Source organism: Giraffa tippelskirchi, chromosome 2 (assembly GCF_054371585.1).
Source record: "Giraffa tippelskirchi isolate mGirTip1 chromosome 2, T2T-mGirTip1v1.2.pri, whole genome shotgun sequence".
NCBI lineage: Eukaryota > Metazoa > Chordata > Mammalia > Artiodactyla > Giraffidae > Giraffa > Giraffa tippelskirchi.
In genome coordinates, this window is record NC_137276.1 from 236,295,563 (window position 1) to 236,312,951 (window position 17,389).

The 17,389-nt window shown below is 42.5% G+C and overlaps 1 protein-coding gene across 8 annotated transcripts in view; it reads right to left on the bottom strand.

The window, feature by feature from the left end:
- The window catches only part of SATB1 (SATB homeobox 1), a 102,503-nt gene that overhangs the window by 48,891 nt on the left and 36,223 nt on the right, over nt 1-17,389 (bottom strand). For all 8 annotated transcript variants that reach the window (XM_081573376.1, XM_081573370.1, XM_081573373.1 and 5 more), the window contains 2 exons: nt 6,465-6,576; nt 2,696-3,150 (listed from right to left, as the gene is read on the bottom strand). In XM_081573376.1, the coding sequence (XP_081429502.1) occupies nt 2,696-3,150; nt 6,465-6,576 (567 nt within the window). The remainder of the gene's footprint in view (nt 1-2,695; nt 3,151-6,464; nt 6,577-17,389) is intronic.

Below are 17,389 nucleotides of genomic sequence, written 5' to 3' on the forward strand. Positions count from 1 at the left end.
TTAAAAAAAGTGATACATGAACATCTTAAGAGAGGGATAGATTTTAAATTAGGAGACCCAATTAATATGATGAGAAAATTCTCCAAAGCAGAGTCAAAACAAGAGATCCAGGATTTTAGAGTTGTACAGAGCTGTCAATGGCTTAAACAGTCTCAGCTCACAATACCATTATCTATTATATGAATGTTTTCACGTTCTGTTTACAGGGGGTCAGTGTCCCTATCCGACCACATCATAGAACTTTGCATTAATTGTTTTTTAATCCTGGAGCTGGAACTGCACACTGTAATAAGTGCACACAGCGTGTGCATGGTCTAGCTCTGCAGAGCCCCTGCTCTATACATATGCATTAGCGTGCGTATTTTCGTCCTCCGCACACACACCATACACTCTCACGCTGCACCTGCTTTTATTGAAATGCATACACTTTGAAATAAACACACTACACGCACGCTTATGAATGTATAATCATTAAAATAAATGCAGCTGTGTGTGTGCGCGTGCGTGAGCGCGGCGTTGCAGTATGACCACCGAAAAGACACGCATGCTTGCATGCTCTAAAGCAAATTCCCCAAAAGTGGATCCTTAAATACACATTAAAAAATCACTCTCATTGAAATCAGACAGCTACAAACATGGCCAACACCCATTTCGACGGAGGAATCCCAATTACCAATATAAAGGTTTAAAACCAAACCCCTCTGTCACTGGGGGCTCCAGACAATTTTTCAGAAATGACTGTTTCTCAACTGGCTATTATTAATAAAGAGATGGATATCAAGCTATACCCAGACTTCATTCCCCTCTCTCCCTCAAAAACATTAAGTCACTGTTTTCGATGTTAACCACAGAAATAGCTATCTTTTTGGAGAGATTGATAGGGTATAAAAAAGGGAGAGCTCCACCTTTTTTCCAGGAACAAATCCTACTGACATCTATGGAATCTGTCCATGTGAAAACCCAAGAAGAACAAATGGTCCCTCTCCAGGGTGATGCCTGGGACATGACAGCCCCAAAGATGAAAAAAATGCCCCAATGGGTGGTGACTTAACCCTTTTCTCCTTTAGCTGGACACTCTTCACCATATAAAACACGCTTTCCTTGGTCCTTTAAGAAATAACAATTTGCTCAACTTCCAAGATGCTTACCAGTGAATCTGTGAGTCATTTGTGTCCATGTCAATGCTATCTTTGTGGGCATTCAATTCAGTTCAACAAGCATCTTATTGAACTTTTATGCAGAGACCTGCCTGGTTTTTGCCCAGTACCGAGAACTATTGGTTGTTAACTGCTATTTATAAAAGTAATGACGCTGCCAGAAATGGGAGTATCAAGAAGGTTGACTTGATTCTTTCATCTGTTCACTTTATTTTACCTTTCTAAAATAATGACCCTCCAACTGAATAGGGGTGTCAGATTAAATTTGCCAGGTAATAATGAATACATGTTTAAGTTAAAGATATAAAACTAGGCAAAAGCTTACAATTTTGCAACCCGAGAAAAAACTTTTGAACCACCCCTTTAAACACAGACAAATGATGTACAAAAACAAGTTAAAGAACCCAAAAACAAACACCGAGTTAAAGGTTTTGTAAGGCCTCCTAACTTTCAATCCAGCGAAGGCGAGCCAAAAATAAGTCACAGCTGGGATTCTCCTAGGTATGGAAACTCTGCCAGCAAGGAATTAATACTAGATATTTTTGTACCAGGATTTTATTCTTATATTCATGTAATAAACAGAATAACTTAAATATGAAAGGAAAGTATGACTCAGGCTTAAAAAAAAAAAAACGACAAAAGAAATAACAGTGGCAGAACAAGAAAGTTAAAAGACATAATGTCCTCACTGATAATCAGAGTTACAGGTTCTTCTGGGTTATTTTTTGGTGTGTGTGTGCCTGTGTGTGCCTGGGCCAGAAATAAACACTATATACATTGCACCAATTGCCAAAAAAAGGAAAAAAAAAAAAATCCTCTCATTCACTATTTGTTTAGGAGTTTTCAAAAGTGTTTATTTTAGGCCTTCCCCTGGATCACCCTCTGGAGTCCTGCTAAATATCCTCCCTGCTGATAGTATCTTCACAGGAATTTGCCCAGGAGGACAAAGGTGTGAACACAAGGGGTGTAGGCAAAACTCAGTGAGAAGTCTCAACTGAAGGCCTACCTACTCTGGGGCCTGTTTTATAAACAGCTTTACTGAAACACCATACCCACATCCATGCATTTGCTTCTATGGCTACTATGCCCTCAAAACCTAAAATCTTTACTGAATGGCATGTTACAGAAAAGGTCTGGCTGATCCCTGGTCTAGGAAAGGAAGCCGGTCAGCCAGAAGCCTGGAGTCCTACCAGTGGCCTTGACCAAGTCCTGAAACCTTTCTCCCTCGGCTACAAACACTCTATGAGTCCGTTAGGTAAAAGCATAGGTAATGTCAACTTGAAATATCTTTGACATTCATTCTCTCAAGGCCCCCGAATCAGGATCCATCTGCACACAGCCTTCGCTGGGTAGGAAAGGTTTGTGCTAAGGAGAGAAGTACTTAAATGCAGGCACCGCCAGGAACAGACAATAGGAGGACATGGTGAGCGGAGAGAATGTTCACACTGGACAGAGCGGAAGAATAAAGGTTAGCACAGCCAGGACTAATGAAGAAGAGCAAGACAAAGCAGAACCATGTTCAAATGAACAAAACTGACCTGAGTTCTGTTAAAAGCCACGCGTGCAAATACTGCCTGGGAGATTCCTGCCCGTTTCAGTTCATCACGTACCCACTGGTAGATTTCGGAAGACACCTCTGTGTTGGTGGACACCTGCTGCTCCAAAGGTTTATTCATAGACCTACTGACGGGGGGAGGGTGGTTCAAGTACTGTTGGTTTAAGGACTGCTGGGCTAGAAGTCTGTTCACTGCATACTGCTGGTTCAGCAGCTGGGCCATCACCAGCTGCTGGTTGACCAGTTGAGGGCTGATGGGCGTCGACACCAGCCCGGGGTGCAGGTTGGGAAGCGGGGTCCGCACGGAGGGCTGGCTGCTGTGGGACAGCTGGGCAGGCGAGGGGGGCTGCTCCGCCGTGCTCCCTGGGACGGGCTGCTGGCCGAAGCTGACGTGGTTGGCACCTTGCTGGGACAGCTCCGAGAGACTATCCATTTCCACTGCAGCGGGCGAGAAGGAAAACCATGTTAGCCAATGAGACTCTGCACTGCTGAGGAGCGCTGAACTTTCCCCCAATACAGAGAGGCACAGGGTGTGCTGAAGGTCCAACGAAATGAAGAACATCTTAGGACAGAACCCAACCAGCTGTGAGTCTACCTCTCTTTTCTGCACCCGGCCACAAACTCTGAAAGGGGGAAAACACTTTCTAATGTTGTGATGTGGTTTAGATTCAAGGCCCGAAATGGATGATTTTCACACTCTACATGACTAGTTTTGGGGTCAAATTATTATTCATTACTACTTCTGATACCATGAAGGCTTATAAAAGCAAAGTTTATTTTGAAACAGCTTCTAGGGAAATTTCCTGGGGTCTAGTAGTTAGGAATTGGTGCTTTCACTGCTGAGGGCCTGGATTCAATCCCTGGTCGGGAAACTAAGATCCCAGAAGCCAGGTGGTACAGATGCCCACCAAAAAAAAAATTCTAGAAAAACACTAGTTGCTTAGTGGCGACTAGAAAGAGTGACGCTAAGAAAACATCATATGCAACTGTAGAAAAAAAGAAATATCCAAATATATATATATATATTATTATATATATATATATATATGTATAGCAACCCCATGGACTATAGCCTGCCTCGTTCCTCTGTCTATGGGATTTTCCAAGCAAGAATACTGGAGTGATTTGCCATTTCCTACCCCAGGGGACCTTTCTGACCCAGGGATCAAACCTCAGTCTCTTGTGTCTCCTGCATTGGCAGGTGGATTCTTACTACTGTGCCACCTGGGAAGCCCTATATATATGTATATTTACAATGAGAAAATAGTTGGAGATACATATATAAGCCTCTCTGGTGGCTCAGCTGGTAAAGAATCCACCTGCAATGTGGGAGACCTGGGTTCTATCCCTGGGTTGGGAAAATCCCCTGGAGGAGGGAAAGGCTACCCACTCCAGTGTTCTGGCCTGGAGAATTCCATGGACTATATAGTCCATGGGGCCGCAAAGAGCCGGACATGACTGAGCAACTTTCACTTCACTTCACACGTATATAAAGTGTTACCACTTCAAGAAAAAGGTTTGAAAGAAAAATGATCTAAATGTTATTTACGTTCAATTTTAAACCAGTTGTGAGTTTAACAACGTAATCAATATAATCAATAAAAGGGGTCATAATGATAAGTAATGATAGCTGAGTTCAGACTGAACCCTGGGCTGAGCAGCTTACGTGTCCTGTTTCACTGAATTATAACGCTCAAGTTAGGCGGCACTGAGAGCTGCAGTCATTTCTTAGAATGAAGCAGCTGATTTAGCATATTGCAAGCCAGCACACCCAGTGTTGCTAAGATCCAAACGCTTCTTGAAGAAGCTGTGGCCACCACCAGACACTAAGGACAATCTTTCAAGGGAGAGGTGGGGAATCAGCCTGGTACAAGGTGATGTTGTCACCATTTTGCAGTTTCTTATCGCCCACCCGAGATGAGTGTTTCTCCCTTGGCTAGATACCTCATGCGCACCGGCTGAGAGTGGGCAGTAAGGGAGCCAAATGCTTTGCGGCCACAAGGAAGAGACAGCTTTGATGCTATCGAACCGAGAGCTGAGGATGGTAGGTCAGTGAGTCCTTCCCGACAGCACACCATGGGAACTCCCTGGAGGCCCCAGTGGTTACGACTCCATATGTTCACGGCCGTGGGCCTAGGTTCGATCCCCAAGCTGTGCGGTGCGGCCAATAAATAAATAAAAAAATAGTACACCTTGCCTCCCATGTGTGGACTCTGGGTTGATTTTCATCATCATTTCTCTTTTTATTAAATATTCCAGCTTTATATTTAGAGGAACTTATCATATTGCTATAATCACTGATATATGCAAAATATAACTGAGAATTGGGGAAGAAACCTCCATTTCTACCAGTGCTATCAGCCCAAGTGGGCCATTCATAGGGAATAGTAATTCAAGCAATTATTCCAAAAAATGATGTATTGTCTTCATTACAGCTCTAAGCTATAAAAGGCAAAGAATCTGTTTTGGTAGATGGATGATTTTGCTTCAAATATTAAAAGCTAAAACAGGCTCAAAATTCAGGTTCTCCTGCCTCTTAAAATCTTAAGAAGTTATTATTGCTGTTTTATTAAATCAATGTAATGGAAGTAAACAGAGATAGACTGAAAACATGACATAATGCTATGCATATTAAACATCCCATTCCTATATTATTTTAAGACATTTATTTGGAAGGGACAAGTATGGAAAGAAAACCTTAATAGAAATTAAAACATTAACCTTAATCATAGTGTTTGCTTCTACAAACACTAACAGATTCAACAGGGGAAAAAAAGGTCATAATCTAAACGCTCAGGTACAACACACAACTTTTATCTGTTACTTCACACTGCAGATAATTTTAATGTGTTCCCTGAGTAACAAATATTGACCTAAAGTTACATGTTAAGATAGGAGGCCTGGCGTGGAGAGTCGTGGAATGATGCAACGGTTCTTGGGTGATGGATGGTCAAGAAAGCAGCTGCTGCTGCTGCTGCTAAGTCGCTTCAGTCGTGTCCGACTCTGTGCGACCCCATAGACGGCAGCCTGCGAGGCCCCGCCATCCCTGGGATTCTCCAGGCAAGAACACTGGAGTGGGTTGCCATTTCCTTCTCCAGTGCATGAAAGTGAAAAGTGAAAGTGAAGTCGCTCAGTTGTCCGACTCTTAGCAACCCCATGGACTGTAGCCTACCAGGCTCCTCCGTCCATGGGATTCTACAGGCAAAAGTACTGGAGTGGGGTGCCATTGCCTTCTCCGCTACAGCAGCAGACCCACCCAAAGTCCCCATCTAAGGGACTGGAGACAACAGCTCCGATCATCACCTGATCTCCACTCTGGAGACTATAAATACAATTTAACATCTTTAAACACTGGCTGTAAAATCTGGCACTTTCCCTTCTTCTCCAACAAAACCAAAAAACAAAAAACCCATAAAAGCATGACTTATCTCTGAGAGAACCCACAGCCACTCTTAGCTATTCCAGGCCTGGTTAGGTCTTCACTGAGATGTTAAAAAAATGACAGCTCCCCCCCCACCCCGCCTCCATCTCCTGCATGTCTGACAACCAAGTCAGTTGGGCTGATTTAAACACAAACATTTATTGAATTTAATTATCTCATTATACTCAGGCCCACTCCCCACCCTCCAAGAAACATTCTAAATCGATCTCTAATTGGGCAATCACAAGACCTGGCTGCACATGTGACTTGGATAAACCCCCAAACGACACGCGGTGGTATGGAGCCACTGCTGCGACAGCGTTCTGCTTACCCATCATATCTTTTGTCTTCTTGAAATGTTTGTACCACCTTCCAAATTCTTGACATTTTGCTGCTGAGACATTTGCATAGTAAGTGCTGTTCACAATGGAAGAGATCATGCTCTGCATGGGGGGGGGGGGGGAGAACAGTTGTAATACACAGCGGCACAAGACAGAACACAGTCATGACTTCACTCGTGGAAACTGGCTTGTTTTTTCTCTAAATTCACAGAGGACGGACACGTTTTTGCTTCACACTTTAGCCTAAAGCCTTGACTTCCTCAAAGTCATTAAGTAGATCATCAAGTGCTTGTTTCAGGAGAAAGCTGCAGCCCACTGAGACTGCTATAAAGCGATCACACCCACAGGCTTTGCTCCAGTACGTATGGGAAATGTCATCTATTCCTGGGCTGACAACTGCCCACCCATCCCAATAAATCCAAATACCTGGAGATGACTTTCTGATCGCAGCTCATACAGAAAGGCCACTTTGTGGTCTGCTGCCTAAATCTCCATCCTTACAAGTCCCAGGATGGCCCAGGGACCAGCATCATCTGCAAACTTACTAGAAATGCAGAAGGTTGGGCCCTAAGCTAGGCCAGGGCAATCAGCGTCTACATTTCAATCAGATCCCCAGGAGGGTTGCGTGCACATTAAAGTTTGGGAAACACCCCTTATACTTTTCACTCGTAGTATTTGAGTTTCAATCGCAGGTAAATTAACACTGTTCCAAGGCTGATTGACCACATTTAAGAAGAAACAAACTATTCACAAAGATGTTCTATCAGAAAAAAAGCATGCTGCCATCTTATTGCTAGCTTCATATAAAGTTTGGGTTTTCAATTTCAAACTAAGTGTAACATTTTTAAATATATGCATTTCATGCTGAATTGTTTCTCAAGGATACCACAAAAAAGAAAACAACCTATTTTGTCACTTGTCTTCATCCTGCTTCTAACAAAAAGCTTGGAAAATAGAATCAACAGGTTAACATAGAAAAAATGAAGAAAGACGATGATTTTGACATATTACTGGGTATGTTTTCTTCTTTTTTAAACTCATTTTCAACATGGAAAAGTATTTTCTTCCCTGCCAGTTTTGGTTCTGGTCATTTCAGTGACTTGATCCACAACACTCATATTCTCTAGTAGCGGCTAAATTAATTTCTCAATTGAGTTGTAGGAACAATTAGACTTGGCAGCACCAACCTGTCCTCCTTTATGGAGAAACATGAGAACTTACCTTTCAGACTTCAGTTGTTCTACGATAAACAACTGACAGAAGGCAATTGTTTGGGAGGTGAGACACAACCAGAAAAGCCAGTTTGGGAACAAAAGTATCTTTTACACCATTATCTTCTTTAAGCTACTTCTAATGTAGAGCCCTTTTGGTTATCACTGATTCTCCTGACATCCATCATCAGTGTTAATTTCGTACCATGCACACATTCTCGTAACATGTAAATCTAGGGGATCTTTGAAGAACTTCCAGTGAAGGATAAGCTGGAGTTACATTATCGATGTAAAACACGGCTATCCTAAGAGCCACAATGACATTTTTGTGACACTTTCTACTTGATAGTCATTTTCACATTTTATTTCTCTAAGAAGACATCCTTAATGTGCATGTGATACTCGGCCATTAATTCAGACTCAGAGCGTCCCTCAGCCCAGGGTACAAAAAGACACTTAGCAAGGTTGCCAAAACCAGAGCCAGAAATCTACCTGATCCAGTTAACAATCCATCAGCCTCAATCACACTTACTCTATTGTTAATGATGGATCAATAAAGTCAACGATAATAAAACTACGGAGATGGCTGATGGATCACAATGATTCTGCAAATGGGCGAGAGCCCATGTTCTTCTACTTTGGTCCAATTTTTAAAAAATTATTACTCTTCAATTTAGACATGTTGGGAGATTCTTAAATGTTAAGGTAATAGTACATGCAAATTTTGCATGTAGCTTATTCTTAATTTTTAGAAAGGGATGAAATACTGAAATTTTGCTGAGGTTTTTGACAAACAAGTCTAGGCTACTTGACTTTGCCGATAGTTCTGTGTATGAGATTTGCTCTGGGCTGCACACCTACTATGTGACTGGCTGGTACTAGAGAAACGAAGGTGGCTCAGACACAACCTTTGCCCACAAGAAGTTTACCCTCCACTAGGAAGAGACATGTAAACAGATCATTTCAATTTACTGTGATTCAGTAGACCTACAGAGGAAAATATATGGGGGGGGGGATATATACTGCGTGGGGAAAAAGAAAAAAGATGTGAAATATTCTCATAAAAGTAGAGCCCATATGTAACAGCGCTGTGTAGTTCATTATCATCCATATGTGGAAAATAATATCCATATGTGCGTAATCATCAAAGCTTCCCCCGCCCTTGGTTAACCCTAAACGGGTGAGCACTGTCCTTAAGTGACCTTCTGGATGCTTTCTCCTCTGTCAAGTGATGCGTGCTTAGGGAAACTCTGATTAATGTAAATATTAGCCTAAGCGAGACATAAATCAAAAGGCTAATCCACAGGTTATGAAGCAGGCCAGAGCAACTTTCTAGATTCTCTTCCTGTGCCTTTAGGGGGCTGGGAAATAGCCCGTAATTCAGGTAACACGGGGTTACCTCTATTTTTATTGGAACAATATGAAGTGATCTGTACAACTAAACGGCTCAGCCAGCCACTACATGAGACTTTTTTTTCCTTGTGGTCAAGTCGCTATTGAAGCTTAGGCATGGCATCTGACTAGGTCTATGAGTTCCAAGGTAGGGAAGAGAGATCTCAGAAAATTGTGAGGCACGAGGTATTTGAAAGATCACATTTTGCTGTGTATTTCAAATTTGGACATAAATACCTATCGCTTTGATAATACAAAGAACAGAGTCAAGATGATAATATTTTCCTATGGGGTGAGGCGGGGAAGGGGGCAGGTAGACAAAGATCCATGTTTCTAAGGAGAAAGGCTTGGGATTCTTCCGTCATTCACAAGGAGATCTTGATTCAAAAAGGTTACTAACTAAAAAGATGACTCACTAAGTTGTGAGTCCATACAGGTCTGGGGCTCTGTATTTCTTTCCAGCCCAAATGCCTGGCACATATTATATACACACGACATGTTCAGCTGGTAAAGAACCCGCCTGCAACGCAGGAGACCTGGGTTAGGAAGATCTCCTGGAGAAGGGAAAGGCTACCCACTCCAGTATCCTGGCCTGGAGAATTCCATGGACTGTATAGTCCATGGGATCACAAAGAGTCAGACACGACTGAGCGACTTTCACTTTTCACATGTTCATTTATGAAGCAGAATCAGCTAAACCTGCATGCAAGTCCAAGCTGTGCTGCACACTGGTACGGCGACCTTGGCTGAATTAATCAATGACTAGGACTATCCCCCATATGTAGTGGGAACGACAGCAGCAACCACCTCATGGGGCTGTTCCGAGAATCCACTAATTCATTCTGAAAATAACTATGGAACTCCTACTGTGTGTCTACCACTGGACTAGGTCGCTGGAAAAAGAACTTGAAGAGGTACCTGGACAGACAATAAATAAAATAATGAATGTGGTGCAGTTAGCAGAGCCTGGAACACACTCAGCACAGAGTTAAGAGAAGTTAATTACGACGACAACCCTCCGCCTCCCTTCACATTGGCTTTTATTATATGATCACAGTTCAGATCAGTCCAAAGACTATGCCTTGAATAACTCAAGTCTTAGACACAATTTTCAAACATCGCATTTTTCAGTCAGAGAAATTTTCTTACAAAGAACACACAAAATACAAATTAATGGTCCAATGACCAGTCGGACCAAGGGAAAACCTCAATGGAAAAGAGCATTTCCGCTGGAATCGTTTCAATATTCCAATCTGGTGGTATCTTCTGAAGCTGGCCTGCAGGCACCACGGGGCAGCTGACGCCAGAAGGACACACAGCGCTCCTCTGACTCGTCAGCTCCATGCCCTCTCCCATCTCTAGCCACAGCTGCTCACCCAGGGTGTAACTCCAGGGGGAACACCGTGGCGGCCTGGTCACGCTGTTTCTTTCCCGCTAGGCAGTGAGCCGCGGGGTATATCTCTGTACAGCCTGGACCCGTCACAGGGCTGGGCACGTCGATGGGGATCAATCAAAGGTCACTGACACGGGTCATCTCTGCAGGCTACCAGAAACCCATCCTCTCTGTTTCCTTAAAGGCCAAAGGTTACGGCAGCTTCATTATCAGAGGAATCTTTTCAATCCATCACTTTTGCTTATCCAGCTCCAACCCAGACTTCTTCGAACTCTTGGCTCTCGAATTTGCAAGAGATCCTGCCCCAGGTTTTCGAAGCTACATCCACATAGACGTCTCGGGAGTCACGGGGCTTTGGGGCTTGCCTTCTCCCAGATCGCCTATACTGATCGATACGAGAGATCTCCCTCTCTCCATCTCTTTCACGAAGATCTGTATGTGACTTGCCTGGCAAGTCCCACTTGGGGGCCAGCCTGCATAAAGCATCCATGTTCAGAGACAAAAATAACCAGGCTGATCAAACTCCTTTGGTTTAAATCCCAAGTTCAAACGCTACACAGACCAAGGAACAGGCCCCAGCTTCCAGTGTCAGGAAATACAATTTGGAAGTCGGCAGAAATTGGCTGTGGGTCTCCTAACCCCAGTGTGACACAATATTCTCATCCTAGGAGCCAAGTTGTAAGCTTTTCTAAGATCCGTAAAGCACATGTCTGCGCTCCATGAGGAGCTCCGGCTCTTTCTGAGAGTCTGCTCGAGTTCCGATCTGAAAGAGTGCCATCTTCACAGAAACCCGGGTTCTCTAGAATGATACCATCTGCCACAGGCTGAGCTTCCTTTTCAGCCAAATACATTATTTATAACCTTTCTAATTGTGAAAAGGTAAGGGTGGAATTTTTCTACCGCCTGGCTTCGACATGGTTAGAACATTCTGAACCTTTGCACTCAAAGACTGCCAGTCTCTGAATTTGAAAAACAAAATGCAACCCCCAAACCCACAAGGAGTTGGTGGAGGTCACACGTTTCCAAAATATTCTATCCTTTCAACCTAGGGCACACACCGGGGGTGTGTATTTATAACACACTTGAAACCAAAGGAAGATAAGCTTTCTTTTTCTCCTTGGTCATCTGATAGCCAAGGGAAGAGGCTGGAAGAGGTGAGACCTTCTGGGAAAAAAAAAAAAGGTTCACCAACCCGGGAAAGACAGTGATCTGATTACCCTTAAAACCGCTTTGTTGTGCCTTTAACAACAACAAAAAAACCCAGCCCCAAACAATGCTAATCAGGTTATTCAATCATTTAAACCAGAACTGTTCATGCTTTTCTGCCAAATCAACCAACCACAGCAAAATCTGTTATCTGTGATTGCTCAGCTTCCAGTCAAAGAAACACTTAACCCCCACTATACCAAAAGTTTTCCAAAATACTGTGCTCACTGGAAAGAAAGAGAATGCCACGATATCTCTACAGGGTAACCGCAGGACTGGACCCGACCTGCACACTAGAACGGAACGCACTGCAGTCTGCTCCGGAGGCCTGCGGCTCCTGAGCGTTCATGTGAGCTCCATTCAGGCTTCCCCTGCACAATGTTTTGTTTTGTTTTGTTTTGTTTTTTTAAACAGGACTGGGATATCACGATCAAAACTTACTAAAGACTTGAGGATGGTGTAACCGAGGTGGGAGGAGGCATCTACAAAACAGTGGGTCCCCCATATTTAAAGCTTTCAGGCTCCATCAGCAGAGAGGGCAAAAGCTATAACATCTTATTTACACAATTATCTAAATACGATTAAACAGCTGATGGACAAATATTAAACTGGAAAATGTATAGTCATTTCAGCTTAATGTAATCCTCTTTCTGTAAACACCCAAGATGATTTTTTTTTCAACCAGAACAGTCCTGACATCTCATAAGCCTAAGGGTGAATAGCAAGAGATTGTTTTTGATAGTTATAAATATTCAAAAGACATGCAGACCATCTGCTTTCATAATACAGGTAAAGCAAGACTGAAATGGGGACTGCTGTATAAAAATGATTCTTTTAACAAAGTCTTCCTCTCCTCGAAAACTATAAAGACAGATGTCAAAAACTGTTTACACAGAGCAATCAGGAGCGTGCAAAATGTAATATTCCTTTTACACTCAGTGCTTGCTAAAGAGATTTTTTTTTCCCTTTTTCTTCCCATCTGTGTGTTGCAACACATTTCTACAAGTTAAAAACATTTTTTTTCAAACAGAGATCTCATGAATACCCAAAAACATGCTATCTGGTTTCTGAATGCTAATTAATTTCAACTAAGGAATCTGAGTATCTTCTTCTGTAGAAAGGAATGTATGTTTTGAATCGCAATACTCTAGAGACGGCAAGGGAACTCATCTTGCACAGGTTTAATTCCGTAAGGCGATTGTTCATGGTTCTTACCTTGTCGGTAACATATATCTGGCCCATCCATGTCTTAAATGAAAGTACATCACTGCTAATGTCTTTGGCATCAAGTCTAAAATAATTGTTTTCTGAAATAAATGTCTGTGCGAGTAAAATGGATATACAGAAACCTTTAACTTCTCAGGTGACACAGAGCAATGCTTAAGGAAACTCCGCAGTTAATTTTCAGGCCTAGAACACTCATCTTGACAGTAACCTTTTTATGTATGGTATTAATGGCACAGAGACATTAAGCACCTTTTTATAATTTTCAATAAAATGAGCATTTACTGACCAATCTGTCAAACTGCTGGCTCTCTCTTCCCTCACATCTTTATTTTCTGAGACGTGTGTAACTTCACAGGCCCGGATGTCCCTCTGCTTTTCTGCAGGTCCTGTCTGCCTGCGGCCTGAATCTTCACAGCAGGTTTTTCGAGGCGTGTGGGAAACTTAAAAAGGTCAAACTTGAACTTCAGCTCAAATGACATCAACTCCATACTCAAACACTGTTTTCATAGGGACTCTCAGTCAGCGGGGTTTTCTTTTCATCCCAAAGGACATCAAACACCACAAACAAGCTCTAAAAGGCATCGCAGGAGGCAGGGCCGTGGGGTGCATCTGTTGAAAACGTGCAGGTAGGCCCCACCCGGTGTTGGGGGAGGAGAGGGCGAGGTCCGGACTGGGCTGCAGTTTATGGGAAGCAAACGGCAGGGTTTCTAAGAGTCCTGTTTGGTTTGAGATGTTAGCTTACATTCCCCAAAACCCTTCCCTCGGGATCCTCTTCTGCTTTCTAAGCTATGCTCTTGGGAGATAAAACCAGGGCATGGCCGGCATCTCGATCTGCGGAGAAGAGACAGCTGCTGCTGCTAAGTCGCTTCAGTCGTGTCCGACTCTGTGCGACCCCATGGACGGCAGCCCACCGGGTTCCCCCGTCCCTGGGATTCTCCAGGCAAGAACACTGGAGTGGGTTGCCATGTCCTTCTCCAGAGAAGAGACTAATCACTTCTAAATTTGACTTAAACTCCAGGTGTCACAGTTACGGTTCTTGCCATCTTGATCAATCCTGGCACCTGAAAACGGCCCCTTCACACACAGTCACCCTCGTATCGTGCTCAGAACAGAAACTGGGTCCAGAGCTCCGCGGAATACAAAAGGAAGCATCGCAAGAACCCTCTTACTGCAGCTCCTCAAGAGGAAAAGGTCATCGTTTCAAAGCACGGAAATTTTACCTAATGATTTAAACGGGCAATTCATAATTTTTAAAGGAAATGCTGGTTCACGGTTCATATGACTTTTCTGCATAATTAAAGTAATCTTATGTAAGGCCCAGATGATATCCTTTGACCAAATTCTCCATGCCTTCTGTGTAAGTATCCATCTAGATCTTCCTACTGTGCTCAAACCTTCCTCCTCAAATGAATTGAATATGTTGGCAAAGAACTTAGATTAGAAAATACTTGTTAAAAAGTGTATTATTACAAAAGGGCTTGCAGTATTTCAAATTAATTGCCCATAAAAGCTTAGGTTTGTTCATCTGCAGGATGAAGGGAAATGGACTAATAATCTGCAAGGTCCCTTCTCAGAGCCCGAAGACTCTAGGAGACCTCTATGTATTCCCAGACACAGGTCTTACAGGGTCTTCTCCAGCGACTGAAGACGATGCAATTGTAACACACATCATCCATTCACTGTGAAGACGTGAATGACAGCTTTATTTCTGAAGAATGTTGAAGTCCCTTGGTAGCTTGCTTAATAATGTGATTATTAAAAATATACTATTATTAAACACTATGCTACCCCAAATAGAATTTTCACAAGTTTTTCATTAGATAAATCTAAATCTAATGAGTCTTATTTGATTTTATAGCGAAAATTATTTCCCAAGATTCTAAATCTTGAGCACCTGGGATGCTTGCTTCTTCTTTCTCTGATGGCCCTTATGTGGTTAAATCTCCCATTCTCTGTGATGATTAAAATTTCTTGAATCTGTACTTAGAAATAGATACCCAATTTGTATTAAACTCCAGAGGTCCTAAATACAGCATCTTGAAAAACTTCAAGCCCCAGAGTCAAAACAAGAACTAAACTGGCTTGAGCAATCCATTTTTCCAAAAGTAAATACTAGAATTAAGTTCTGTAACACTTCACAGATTTTTATATTTCTTGCTTCATTGTATGAATCCTATTAGTTTTTTAGGCCACAATGCCTAAAAAGTGGGGAGAAAAGTCTGGTTTTTAGCTTTTTACAGGGCCAAGAACCTTCCTTGGGAGTCTCCTGAAACTGACAGAAGCTCTTCCCACATACAAACTGCCCCAAAGAGGCTTGGAACTTCGGGGTCTGTACAAACCCTTGGGAGCAGGGCCCACGGGTCTGACTCAGATCTGATCCAATATTTCACAGGAAAGTGAGGGCTAAATCATGGCCTTGGTTTCTGTGATCTATTAGTTGTTAGCCAAGATCTCCCATGTCTACTAAAGAAAAATAAAGCAATGTCACGTCTTGATGAGGTCATAGAGAAAAATCAAATTAATCTAGGTCATCTCTATCAACATTATGAAAAAGCTTCACCGTTAAGGAAAATGCCAGATCCTGGTAATCACCTCTTTGGGAGTTATGATGAAGCAGTAAGAATGTGCCAGACAGGCTGTCGGTCATGAAATAAGGAGCCCTGCCCATGGCTGGGGCCTGAGTTCCACACTGAGCTGGTACTCCTGCAGGAGGGTGTCCAGGCCGACCCCCCGAGGCCCGTTCTGGAACGGCTGAGCACTTATCTCCACCTGCAGCTCTCTCTGAATTCCAGTGATCCTGCTCCCGCACACAGCTGACGTTTCACACATCACATGTTTATAGCCCTAAACGGAGTCTCCAATGCCAAATGTGGACTCTGGAGCCTCAGCTGATGGAGGGATGTTGTGAGCTAACACAGGGTGGTACTAAGTGTTAGCATTTCCATTTTGGCAGCATCAGCATCTTGGGCTATATGTCACCTGATTTTGCTACTGACATTCCCCTCCTTTATACTTTCGTCAATATGAGAAATAGACAAACAAACTGACTAATAGTAAAAAAGCATGGATCTCAAATATGAGATGACTGAGACAAAATGAAAACTATCAGTCACGCTGAAATACATGATTATAAAAGAAACATTTTAAATGTGCACGGAAATAAGTTGTTAACGACTGCGCTTAACAGTGACATATAATTAGGTCTTTTATAGCATTTTTTCAGATCTCTGGGTCCTGTGTACCTCCCGTGATTATTCTTCTGCTTACAAACATACAACTTTTGTACATACACTCAAGAACATTGCAATACAAGCAAAACTATGGGACAGCTTGGAACATCAGTAGGTTTTCTTAGAGGAAAATGCAGAAGTACGTTAAGTAAACTAAAAAATCAGAACTAAGCGTAATAGGAAAAAACATTTTGCAAAGTAAGTTATTTTAGATAAGATTACAAATAAAACACTACTAATAACACTATGGACATAGTTTATTGGTTCACAAAATAAATATGATGAAAACCCTATGAGGTTGTTTCAGTTTGACAAATATTCCTGAGACCCAACTGTGTGCCAGACTCCTGAACGTGATGATGAATAAAACCAAGTCCCTTTGTGACCACTGATTGTAGTGTTTTCAGAAAACCTGCTCAGTCCACCTATAATTACAGAAAATGTGCAAGGCACTATGGAGGGGGGAGGAAGCAGGGTTTGGGCCTTGGATTAGGGTGTGGGGGTGAGGGCAGTTAATGTAACGCCGGGAAAAACACCCCAGAGGACAGTCCCCGTGGGACAGCTTCCCCCACTTACCCTGTAAGACACATCGGAACCCTATAATGATCTCAGGACGGTGGTGAAAGCATTCCTGAAAGGTGAGAATGAGTTATAAAACAGCCCTTCAATTTTTTTCACAAATGAAAAGTTCTTGGTTGTTTCCATTAAAAACAACACTTGCTTCAAAATCTTCTATGTAGCAACAGTCTCTGAGACCTACAAGAGTGATTTCTAAGTCTCAAGCCCCCACGTTGCAGAAAAACAAGGAACGTTACAGTGTACTTTAGAACCGAGTGCTATCCTAAATGCTTTGCAAGTATTAACTCCCGCAATCCTCCTAAGACTCCTGAAAAATTGGTACTATTATCTTGCTACTTTATAGATGAAAAAATTGAGGCGTGGAGAGTCACTTGCCTGAATTTACAGATCAGTAATGACAGAGCTCACATTCTCAATTCCTATGGAATGAATGCTATTAGCACACTAATTATATGACGGCAAAGAGCAGTTGCTGATGAAATATATCACTTCCAAAGATAGTTCCATTAAGAAATAAAAAGAAAATGAGATTACACTCTATGTTAACACAACTGAAGAGATTCAATACATTTTGGGAAATACTTCTTGTGACGTTTCATAAAGTTAATACTTGTTCTGGTTAGCTCCACATTTTTTCATTGCATAGGAATACACGCTGGATTAACAGGAAAATGGGA